Below are 12,842 nucleotides of genomic sequence, written 5' to 3'. Positions count from 1 at the left end.
TTTCTAATTACTTTACTGTACCCTTCCCCCTCCTAACATTCCAAGATTTAAGATAACCTTTACTCTGACTTAAACACTTCAATATTTTCTCCTGTGTCAGAAATAGGTTTGGAATGTGAATTCTTGGACAGGGAACCTGTCCATCTTCTATCTCCCCAAACACCTTGTATATAGTAGACATTTTTTGTTGAATGAACTTACTCTAGGTCTTGGCAGGTCCACCTGTGAATACTGGTTACTCAGCAGATCTGTCAGAGGGTGTCTAGCAGTCAGGATGGGCTAGATTATGCCTTAATAACAAACCTTTATTGTATTGAGACACTGATTTAGCAGTCGTTTCTCACTCATACTACATGTCCCATGTAGGAGCTCTGCTCATCAGGCACTCAAGGATCTAGGATGAGAGGTTTGATCTCCACATGTTTGTATGATCACTGTGGCAAGGAAAGGGAATATGGCAAATTGCACACTGGCTCTTAAAGCCCCACTCAGAAGTGACACATGCCCTTCTACTCAGATTTCTTCAGCCAAAGTGAGTCTCATAACTATGACTAACTTCTGAATCTATTCTAAACAAAATAGTGCTTGAGTAGTAACATAGTTTCCACCAGAAAAAAATGTATCAGGAATTTGTAATTTTTTTGCCCGAATTACCTTGGCTCTCCCTAATTCACTTTGTAAGAGATGTACTGACCTGAATGCAGACACTTACACTGCACACATAAGTTGTAAAAAACCAAGACAAAGGTATGCAGTTGCAAAATGGCCATTTATTGCCTACAGGGAAAGAAAAGTGAGGGAGAGAAGGGAAGTACACAGGTGCAAGGAAACAAGCATATATTTAGCCCTATACATCATGTGTGAGCAGTACCCAATCTCCAAAATGGAAAAAAGTATTTTGTCATCTGACATAATAGTTAAGGTTCTTAAGCACCTCCCTTCTGAGCTGCCACGGATTTAAAAGGCAGGACTGCTTTGTTTAGTCAATGTTCACATTAATGAAAAAATACTACCACCCAACTGTGTCCTTTTGCACACACATTTTGTACAGTGTCTATTGTGAAAAACATCTCAGCTGAGCAGCTTGGTCAAGATTCAGACCTCATCAACTGTTTAACTGTAATAAATAGAAAAATAAATCAGCTGGTGATTTTGTCAAGGAGAATGTGTTCAATAAGAGTAGAACCACTTTCTCCAGGGATGACAGAGTGTTAAATGATTAGAACACTACAGAACCAATCTATTAAACATTAAACACTAGTAAGCTACAATTATATGGCACGTCATTAAATCTAATTTTAAGAAAAGCTTAGATTTTAAACTGATTAGAATACAATTACAAATTGATTTAGTGCTAGACTTTTTGTTTTTGTTTTTAGGACAAAAGCAAAATAAATACGCAACGCAAAACAGATTTGTTTTGGAATAATATCAATAGAAACTACCAAGTATTCAGGGGGAAAAAATACCAAAACAACTTGCTCAGTTTTAAACTCATGTGCTTTGCTTTCAACCATTAATTTAGTTACAAAAACACTTTATAGGCCACAGAATGACTCAAACGTATGCAAAACAATCAATTTAATGCCAAGTACTGAAAATAAATGAACCCTTCCCAATTCAAATGGTAAACTGAGTCAAAGAGGTCATCTCATGGACAATGAGTTGGCACTTGTTTTATAGTCAAAAGAAATCACAATAGAAGATAGAAATCAATCCATGGTGAATTTGACCAACACCTGGTCCTTTCAGAGAGAAAAGGTACATATACACTCTTTCTCTTAAACAAACAGACTCCGTTCATACCACCCCATTAGAGATAAAAGCAAAACTGAAATGTTCATCTTCCTCAAAATATTCCAAGTGCTCAGCTTCTCCTAGATGAAAGAATTGCTTGCATTTGGACAACTGTACGAATGCCCATAGTGCACTTCTCAGTGCTGCTGGTGTTTAAGAAATTTGCCACACATGACACAACAATTTCAGATCCAGTGTGCAGCAACACAGCCATCCAAAGCCTCCTCCAAAAGTTGGCAGAGCACCGCTCAGGAATTTCACAGGTAAGGGAATATATTTTTAGCAAGTTAAGCAGAGAAAGGACAATACAATTTCTGCATACACACCCAGACTATTATATCACTTACTGCATCAAGACTGAAACAAGTAGCAGGAAACTAAGCCTATTCAGGAAGAAGCAAAGCCATTATTTGACACATGAGCGCTGAGCCAATCCTGTGAGTTAATTAAACAAATGTGGTACATATAACCATTGATAGCTTGAAAGAAAACAGTCACATACCAGTAATTAGAAATTAACACAAAACTGAAATGAGCAAGAAAGGACCACTTCTTATGCTACAGAGTTAAAAGTAACAGACATACCAACAGGGAAATTATCTAAATTCAGGGAGATTGTTATTAAAAAAATAACTAAACTATGCCTTCTGAGTTTCTGAAAGCTGAATGTACCAACCCCAAATGAATCATATCACTTGGCATTTGCATATCCTTTTCGTAATGTGATTTATTTCTGATGACACAACTTCTAATTTCAATATAATGCTGAATTTATACTTATGTTCCATAAAAATTAACACTTAATAGGCAGAAATGTCATTTCATATGTTTTGAAAGTAAACACTATTTTACTCAAAAACTTCCATTGCTTCAATAGCATAATCTTTGTTGAATAAAACCTCAACATGCTTGTTTTCCTTTGGTTCCAAGAATAACCCAAGCCTAACCAAACTTATGCAAAAAAAATTACTAACTAGGTTAATAAAGCTTGCTTTTCCTGGTGTCTCCCTATTTCTGGCTGTAGGACCTGTGATTTAACAGAGAAACTTACATAAAGAGGGAATTTGGTTAAAACAAGAAACATGCATGCACCCCCTTACCACCTTCTTAAAAAGAAATGTTTGAATTTTTTCCCCCTTTCTTTCTGTGGATCTTATTCAGAACACTCTGCAGTATAGGTATAAGTGTTTTCTCTTTACCCTTAAGCTTTAAGGTGATACTTACACAATAAAGATTTACATATTCTGTAAAATGAAAGATGCTCTTGGCATCCTGTTCTTAAACAGAGTACAACTTTGGTAAATAAGCCAAGGTATAGATGTACTAATTTACTTATGCTTGAATTCAAATTTGGTGATCATGATGCTATTAAAAATTTTAAATCACCCAAAAGCAACCATAGTATAAAATTTCTCTTCTGTGTACAATTTCAAAACTTTAGTTGAAGTTCTTGGCTTAGAAAAATATTCTAATTTCCCTAGTTAATTTGTCTACCTATAATTCAGGGCTCTACAAAAATGATACAGTTCAAAAGGAAAGGTTAAACAAATTTTTTACACACATTTAGAAAGGTGATTTTTTTTTTTTTAAGAAGAGGGTAGGTGGGAAAGAGACTGCCTTACAAATGTGAAAATTCACATTTCTGTCAAAATATAATCATGGATGAATGCTATTTTGAAAACGTGCCATAAAGTCTTTGCTTGCTAGAAACCATTATTTTTATGGCCTGACAAAGGTATCAGAAACTAATGATGTTTTCTGGGACTGAAGCTACTAATTAGTCAATGTGTTTTACAAAGCTATTAAAATCCCTCAGAAACTCAGAATATAAGACCTTAGAAACAAGTAAGTATTGGGACACAGTTGATTTTTATTGCTAGAACATCTAGCCTTGAATTAGAAATGATGAACCATATGTCTCTGGTTGTATGAAACACATTTGACCTATTTTTTTCTTGTGCTTTCTCTATGCCCTGCTATTTGATTTGAAAGTATAGATGGCATTAGTGATTTTTAGAAACTTAGAAATTTAACAAACTTAAATTTTCACCCATTTAACTATACTTAGGAGATACAATTTTTAAACGGATCACAATCCATTTGCCCATGTTCCAGTTTTAATGTGCCACATCCTCAATTCTAAGAGAACCCACCATGGAATCAAGTGATACAAGCCTCAGATATCGTTCAACTTTCTCCTTGCTTCTCTGGCATTTAATATATAACTTTAAGACACCAAAGAAAAGGGACAAATTAGAAATGAAGCTTTATATTTCTGCAAACTACAACACTAAAACACAGTGGCTTCTTTAATACATTCACACAGGATGCTTATTAGCAAAATTAAATATTTGCCTATGAATACCAGAAAAGTAATTTGAAAACAAAGAATTTGGAACAAGGCAAATGGGAGGGGAAAAGCTGGTCTCAGAACCCATTGTGCCATACCTGACTTTAACATGTGATATCCAAACAATCGTTCACACGCCTTACATCAAGGAAATGAAAAACAAAAACATTCAGCTACATTGTACAAAATTCTTTTTACATAAAACATCATAAATTTTGAACAGACTTACTATATCGGAATTCTAAAAAATTGCCTATAGAATGGTGCTGGGATTCTGTTCTCTGCTTGCTTTTAGGCAGTGCTGTTGCTTAAAAGTTGACACCAGGCACAATATTTTAAAACAAAGTCAACAAGCAAGGAGCAGTAAGTGGATTTGAGCCTTTCCCAGATGTCAGTCCTGAGGATGCTGCGATATTCCCCATCACGATGTGTAAAGCTATGAGGCGGATACTGATGCCTGAGAAAGTGGGTGACTTCACATGCACTTGCATGGCTGCTGTAACGGCAAACAGTGTAGTTTTCCTTTCCTCAAACAACACTGTTTTAATAAATTTAAAGAACACTCCAGTTCTTAGATAAATACCAGAAATCATTTAAGTTAAAAAAAACACATTAGCACAATCTAAAAATGCCCAAATTTTCCTTTATCTTCAGTTAAAATATGCAGCAGCTCAATGGCATAAAGCTTATTAACTTATTCTAAGAACTAGAAAGCGTATGAGCATAAATATTTTATCCTCACTGAATATATACCATATGTCATTCACCTCTTCCTTTTTTGGCTTGTCACTGCCAAAGTTCCAAATGGCATGGGTTTTAACAAGACAATACTGAGGAGAGCAGCATTTCTGATCATCTGAATTGGCAGCTCAAACAAATACCACTCCTTTTACAAAGGTAACAGAGGGTGAAGGGTATGTGAAGGTTGGGCAGTGGGCTGAAGGGAAACCGTGCACATGAAATTTGGGTCACCATGCCCCAAGTAAGTGTGCCACCCAAAACATAACACAATTACCTACTTCAACAAAGCAACTACCAACATTTATTAAAACCACATTAAAAATACACAGGATAATGAATGGTCTGAAAGAGTGCATTTGGAAGCAGAGAGAACCCAATTACACACCTTCCTGCAACAGAGTGCCTCGATCATACACAAAATAAACTTAAGCTGTTTACAATGTTTCCCAAATTTTATTTTCCCTCTACATTTAACTATTAAAAAAGTTTTTATTAATAAATGGGCTCCTCTGTGGTTCATATACAATCATAAGTGAACTTTTAAATTCCATTTTATACAAACATCTCAAAAAATATTGGGAGTGAAGTATGGTAGGAAATATTGCTCACATTGCTAATTAACATGCGTATATGAAAGGAGGAAAATGTTTTGTTAAGTGCATATACCTCCAGAGCAGAAAACCCACCCAAAACAAAAGGTTTAAAATAACACATACAGTAGCTGATTACAAAAAAAGGTAATGTCCACAAAATTAAGTTTTTCATGCTATTCTACTTTCCAGTACTATACTTCAGGTAATCAATTTGCATGGCTAGATGTTGAATGCTTGAGGTATATAAGAAGGGATACCTGCACATTGAGGAAAATCTGTCATCTTAAGGGTTGTCTCTTTGTGTGTTTGTTTCTTCTGATATTTTAACATTTTTAAAAGAATATTTTATTTACATCAAATTTCACTCAACTACAATGACATTCCAATTTTAATAGATGACAAACAATGCCTCATCACTAGGCACTTTTAAAAGGGAGTTTAGGCTTTACAGAAACCTTCTGATGCAATCCCATATGTGGTATCACATCATCCCACCACCCTCATCCCATTAAAATTACCCTTCAGGGAAATATTATATTATATAGCCTGATTTACTATGGAAGAAATTAGTATGAAATAACCAAAGGAAAAGCATCATTTAAGACTAATAAAACAGCCTAAGATGTCAGGTTTGAAAGAGGAGACTAATTGTATACATTTAAAACTAATTAAATAATTTAAATTTGACTTGTACTTTATATATTAGTGAGACACAAATATAGGCTATTTTAAAATTTCATTCACATAATGGAAAATTTCTTGTTTATTAAAAATATCACATTTTGAGACTAGAAACAGTAAAGTGCATGAAAAGTTTAAAATATAAATTCAGAAAACTTTTATAGCAGCAAAAAAGCAGAATAAAGAAAAACTTAAAAACACAGACACAACCTTTTCCTGTTACTGTGCCATAATTAACATCAAGTAGCCAACCAATTTCCCCCCCAGAAAATGATATTATCTTCACTGCCTCTTGAGTCACAGATTTTCAACTGGCCCCTCATGGGCAAAAAAAGGATTCCAACATATTTAAAGAACATCAACAGTTGGGAATAAACCAGTAGCTTCTTAATTCAACCCTGACAGACAATAGAAACAAAGATTTAAAGCATGTAATGGCCATTTGGCAACTAGAGCCAGGAAAAATGATCCAAGGTTTTCAATTACTCCCTGTCTCTTTCTCTCCCACATTCTTTCTATTGTTGCCCCCAAAAGCCAAAACCAATAGCCACTTGACCTACTTTGGGAAACACATTAAATACTTGGACAGCTTTCCCCTTCTAAAACTTTGATCAGGGCCATTTCATTCAGTAGTTATTTTTTACTATTCCAGCAAAAATGACATATATCATATAATACATTTTTTTTCCAGCACAACCAGGCAGAAAAGGGTAGATGAGAATAATGGAAAATACTAGACACTAATTTTGTGGGCTTCCTAAAAATACCAAAAATTCTATTTTCAAAATGTGTGGCAGTAAAAATTACCTGCTGTTTCCCTATAAATAAACTGGAGAGTCGGGCTTAAAATTAATACTTCCAATAACTAAAAGGGGAACAAAATCCAGAGTGATTCCTCAAAAAAAACCCCACACAAAACAAACTAAAAAATGTTTGCCCAACAAACTGTCATATGCAGTTAACTGTTTGATTTTGAAAGCATATTGTGCAACCATCTTTAATTTCTCAATTTTTCTTATGGCTAGAGGCTATATCATAGTTTATGTACATATCTAGTAAATGTAAATGCGTTGTTAATGTGCAAATGACTTTGGGAGCCAAAAATCAGCTTGTTATAATGGAAAACAGAAATTCAAGAAAGTTTTCCCTGCAAGGCATACCATTAAGTTTAAAATCTTACATTGTTTTTAAAATTTGCCTTTTACAAAAATGGTTGGCTTATTTGAAATCATTTAAAGGAAAGTATTTGTTTTAGAAAAACAAATACATTGTTGTTGGGCCTCAAATTGGTGATTTATCAATTACGAATGCTGACTCAATATAATATGAAGAAGGTCAATTTTAAAAACATGTTACAAATTAAAAATTTGGAAAGAATAATACTTTGGTTCCAGCTCTAGTGCCAAATGATGCCAATATGCACAAAAATGTACAAAATCTTATAGCAAACACATAATGAAAGGAACCTGAAGAAGCAGCTTAAGGATGGCCATACTTCACTCCTATATACTTTGATTTACAACTGTACAGGTCCATAGCAATAGATCCCCGTCTTTGCGGGGCAGTACTCCACTACCTCCGATTAGGCAAGTGAACACCATTGACAAGAGGCAGGAGTGGAGGGTGGAGTTCAAGTTGTGTTAACAGTGAGAAGTGGTCTGAAGGGATGTGTGGGTGTGGACACCCAGTGATGTTGTTCTCAACCAGCCATTGAGGATCTAAAGGCCCCAGGACACCAAGCACGTTCATATGAGTCTTGGAATAGAAAATGTAGTCAATTACGCCCTGAAAAGAGATTGAAAGTTGGGAAAAAAAGAGAAAAACATATGATTAGAAAAAAGAAAAACTTAATATATATAACAACAATCCATAATTTGCAAAAGCCAAATACCTCAGTGACCTGTATGTCTGGTTGTCTTGGCAATGGGTAAAATAATGCTCAAGTCTTCAGTGGGTTATTACATGAAATAAAAGTGGCACAATAGGGAAACATAGTACCCTACTGAAATAAAGTCTTACACTTGTGTATAAATGATAAGCAAACTGAGGAGCTAAGCACACCAAATTATGTTTAGACATAATTTTAGAATTTGCTTGCTTGGGTTAGTAAAATCTAATATATCAGTATAAGCATTATGGAAATTGCAATAATTCTAATAGCTACAATAAGTAGAAAATAAGGATCTTTATATAAAATGCTTATATAATTAATGAAAAGGTATCACTCAGATTAATTCCTTTAATGATAACTGGAATTATTTTCAATTATTTGCAGCACATCAAAATATCCAAACACATCTGAAAGAAGCCATAGGAAAGCATGTTTTCCGGTTTGCTAATCCTAGTTCAGCTTTCCCCTATTTGGACATACATACAAAATAATTCATGCAGTTAATTGCTCTAATTTGCTCTTTAGTTTAGAATACTCATTTTCACAATTCCTTGTATACTCTAAATTCTGGATTCCTTCCTGCCTAACAATACCTTAGCAAAAAATATTCAGCAGGGACCATATGTATTACTAGAGGCCCAGTGCACGAATTCGTGCATGGGTGGGATCCGGCTGGCCCGGGGAAGGGCCACAGGCAGTTGGCCAGTCAGCCCTGCACCCTGGTTGAACTCCCGGTCGTGGGGACAATTTGCATATTAGCCTTTTATTATATAGGATTAGTAGTGTTTCTCAGAGTGTGTCTGATCAGTAAGTTTCAAAACTATTGTGCTCTTCACTTCCAAGCTCTTTCTATGAAGCCAGTATTACCCTAATTCCAAAATCAGATAAAGACGCCACAAAGAAAAAGAATTACAGGCCAATATCCTTGATGACCAATAGATGCTAAAATCCTCAACAAAATTCTAGCAAATCAGATCCAGCATTACATCAGAAAGATGATACACCATGATCAAGTGGGATTTATTCCAGGAATGCAAGGATGGTACAATATCCACAAGCAATAAATGTACATCACATAAACAAATTGAAAGACAAAAATCACTTAATCATATCAATCAATGCAGAAAAAGCATTTAACAAAATCCAACACCCTTTCGTGATAAAAACTCTCAGCAAAGTGGGAATACAGGGATCATACCTCAACATAAACAAAAACTAACACCATTTCCCCTAAGAACAGGAACAAGACAGGGATGCCCACTCTCGCCACTCCTCTTTAACATAGTCCTGGAAGTATTAGCCATTGCAATTAGACAAGAAGAAGAAATAAAAGGCATCCAAATTGGAAAAGAGGAAGTAAAACTGTCCTTATTTGCAGACGACATGATATTATACATACAAAACCCTAGAGACTCCATCAAAAAACTACTAGACTTAATACATGAATTTGGCAATGTAGCAGGATACAAAATTAACCCCAAGAAATCTGAGGCATTTCTATACACCAATAGTGAACTTTCAGAAAGAGAGATTATAAAAACAATCCCATTTACCATCGCACCAAAAAAATTAAGCTACCTAGGAATAAACTTAACTAAAGAGGTAAAAGACCTCTACTCAGAAAACTACAGGACGTTGAAAAAAGAGATAGAGGAAGACATAAAGAGATGGAAGAACATACCATGTTCTTGGATTGGTAGAATCAACATCATTAAAATGTCCATACTACCCAAAGCAATCTATAAATTCAACGCACTTCCCATTAAAATACCAATGGCCTACTTCAAAGATCTAGAACGAACTCTCCAAAAATTCATCTGGAATAAAAAAAGACCCCGAATAGCTGCAGCGATCCTGAGAAAGAACAAAGTAGGTGGGATCTCAATGCCAGATATCAAGCTGTATTACAAAGCCACTGTTCTCAAAACTGCCTGGTACTGGCACAAGAACAGATATATAGATCAGTGGAATAGAATAGAGAGTCCAGAAATTAGCCCGAACCAATATGCTCAATTAATATTTGACAAAGGAGGCAAGAACATACAATGGAGCCAAGATAGTCTCTTCAATAAATGGTGTTGGGAAAATTGGACAGATATATGCAAGAAAATGAAACTAGACCACCAACTTACACCATACACAAGAATAAACTCAAAATGGATAAAGGACTTAAATGTACGACAGGAAACCATAAAAATTCTAGAAGAATCCAAAGGCAACAAAATCTCAGACATATGCCAAAGCAATTTCTTCACTGATACAGCTCCTAGGGCAGTTGAAACTAAAGAGAAAATGAACAAATGGGACTACATCAAAATAAAAAGTTTCTGCACAGCAAAAGAAACCATCAACAAAACAACAAGAAAGCCCACTACATGGGAGAACATATTTGCCAACATTATATCTGATAAGGGCCTAATCTCCAAAATTTATAGGGAACTCATACAACTTAACAAAAGGAAGATAAACAATCCAATCAAAAAATGGGCAAAGGACCTAAATAGACACCTTTTAAAAGAGGACATTCAGAAAGCCAAGAGACATATGAAAACATGCTCAAAGTCACTAATCATCCGAGAGATGCAAATCAAAACAACAATGAGGTACCATCTCACACCTGTCAGAATGGCTATCATCAACAAATCAACAAACGACAAGTGCTGGAGAGGATGTGGAGAAAAAGGAACCCTCTTGCACTGCTGGTGGGAATGCAGACTGGTGCAGCCACTGTGGAAAACAATATGGAGTTCCCTCAAAAAGTTAAAAATGGAACTCCCATTTGACCCAGTAATCCCACTTCTAGGATTATATCCCAAGAAACCAGAAACACCAATCAGAAAGGATATATGCACCCCTATGATCATAGCAGCACAATTTACAATAGCTAAGATTTGGAAACAGCCTAAGTGCCCATCAGCAGATGAGTGGATTAAAAACCTGTGGTACATCTACACAATGGAATACTATGCTGCTATAAAAAAGAAGAAACTTTTACCATTTGCAACAGCATGGATGGACCTGGAGAGCATTATGCTAAGCGAAATAAGCCAATTGGAGAAAGATAAATATCACATGATCTCACTCATATGTGGGATATAATGAACAACATAAGCTGATGAACAAAAATAGATCCAGAGACAAGGTAACACTGAACAGACCTTCCAACCTCAGAGAGAAGACAGGGGAGGAGGAGGGGGTTAGAGATCAACGAAAGGACTTGTATGCATGCATATTAGCATAACCAATGAACAAAGACACTGAGGCGGCGGTGGGGGCTTGTCCTGGGGGGTCCGAGTGGCTGGGGGTAGGGATCAATCGGGGAAAAAGGAGACATATGTAATACTTTAAACAACAATAATAAAAAAACAATTGTGCTCTTACTGCTCTAGGTTGTGTATGCAAGAGTAAAGACAAATTTTCTACCTATCCACATTAAGAGAGCCTGAGCCCAAGCATGGAGAAATATCTCCAGACTTGGAATTACTTATTTACAAATACTATAAATAATGAGTTTCAGCTTATATTTTATATGGTATCACAGTGAAATAGGATACTTTACCCCCCCAAAAAGAAAAAGAACTCTTAATAAAAAATATATAATTTATTATAAAATTCTAGAAACAATTACCTTAGTTTGCTAATTTTGACATGACCAAGACCAAAATAACAAAACGGTTCCTTAACCTTACTTTACCACAAATAAAGAAACCTACTTGAATCCACGAGCCACTAATAACTCTAAGTCCAAATAGTCAAATGATATTAGTACAATGAATTATCCCTTCATTTGGTTAATGCTTACTTTTGCAGTAACATTTTAGAAAAAAGCTTAACAAGGGTCAGAATGGTCTTACTTTTCTTTACGAGACTACCCTTTTAAAATATTCTCAATTACTTATGTCAGATAAAACCTTTTATATTCTATCACTTTATTAGACTGTCATTATGCACATCAGCTGCTAGTGAGAATCCTTTGCAAACTCAGAGAAAAATGGTAGACACTACAGAAAGTAAGATGAGTTTTCTTCCCAAATTATTTAATGTTTTTATGAAATCTACTAGTACAGGGCTGACCCTGGTTAATAGGATCACATAGGTTTTAGATGTGGATTTCTATGTTACAAGATCTGTATATTGTACTGTGTGCCCACCACCCAAAGTGAAATAAGATGTATTTAACTGGAGGCATCATTTGTAACTATTCTCTTAGTTTGAAAAATCGGAGTAAAAGCTCTTATCAAAACACTTAGCAAGGTCATGTCTGTGAATCTGCCCAAATATTTGTACATAGGAGGTTATAGACTAATGATTCTTAACCTTTTTTGATTCAAACTATTTCTTTTTATAAAAGACTATACTATAGAAAAGTAACCTTTATATTAATAAAGACTATATTATGTCTGTAGAGTTGTATTAGAGAAAAAAGTAAAAACAATAAAAAGCTTATGAGCTAGAATAATGCTAAGCTTTGTTTTATAAAAAAAAAAATGTGAGAAAATTATATACCATACTATAGGCCCGGGGCACAAAATTCATGCACCGGAAGGGGAAGGAGGGGGGAGGGGACTCCCCTCAGCCCAGCCTGCACCCTCTCCAATCTGGGACCCCTTGGGGGATGTCCAACTGCCGGTTTAGGCCTGATCCCTGGGATTGGGCCTAAACCGGCAGTTGGACTTCCCCTCACAATCCGGGACCGCTGGCTCCTAACTGCTCACCTGCCTACCTGCCTGATTACCCCTAACTGCCTCTGCCTGCCGGCCTGGTCGCCCCCAACTCCCCCGCCCCCATG

At 35.7% G+C, this 12,842-nt stretch overlaps 1 protein-coding gene across 2 annotated transcripts in view; it reads right to left on the bottom strand.

Moving 5' to 3' along the window:
• Positions 1-750: 750 nt before the first annotated feature.
• CNOT6L (CCR4-NOT transcription complex, subunit 6-like) overlaps positions 751-12,842 on the bottom strand; it is a 121,337-nt gene continuing 109,245 nt past the window's right edge. For both annotated transcript variants that reach the window (XM_005857433.2, XM_014544779.1), the window contains exon 12: positions 751-7,947. In XM_005857433.2, coding sequence (XP_005857495.1) covers positions 7,735-7,947 — 213 coding nt within the window. In that variant the 3' untranslated portion in view covers positions 751-7,734. The remainder of the gene's footprint in view (positions 7,948-12,842) is intronic.

This window comes from Myotis brandtii, unplaced genomic scaffold, assembly GCF_000412655.1.
Source record: "Myotis brandtii unplaced genomic scaffold, ASM41265v1 scaffold111, whole genome shotgun sequence".
Taxonomy (NCBI): Eukaryota; Metazoa; Chordata; class Mammalia; order Chiroptera; family Vespertilionidae; genus Myotis; species Myotis brandtii.
Note: the sequence above shows the minus strand (reverse complement) of the source record. Positions and strands in the feature narration are given on the sequence as shown.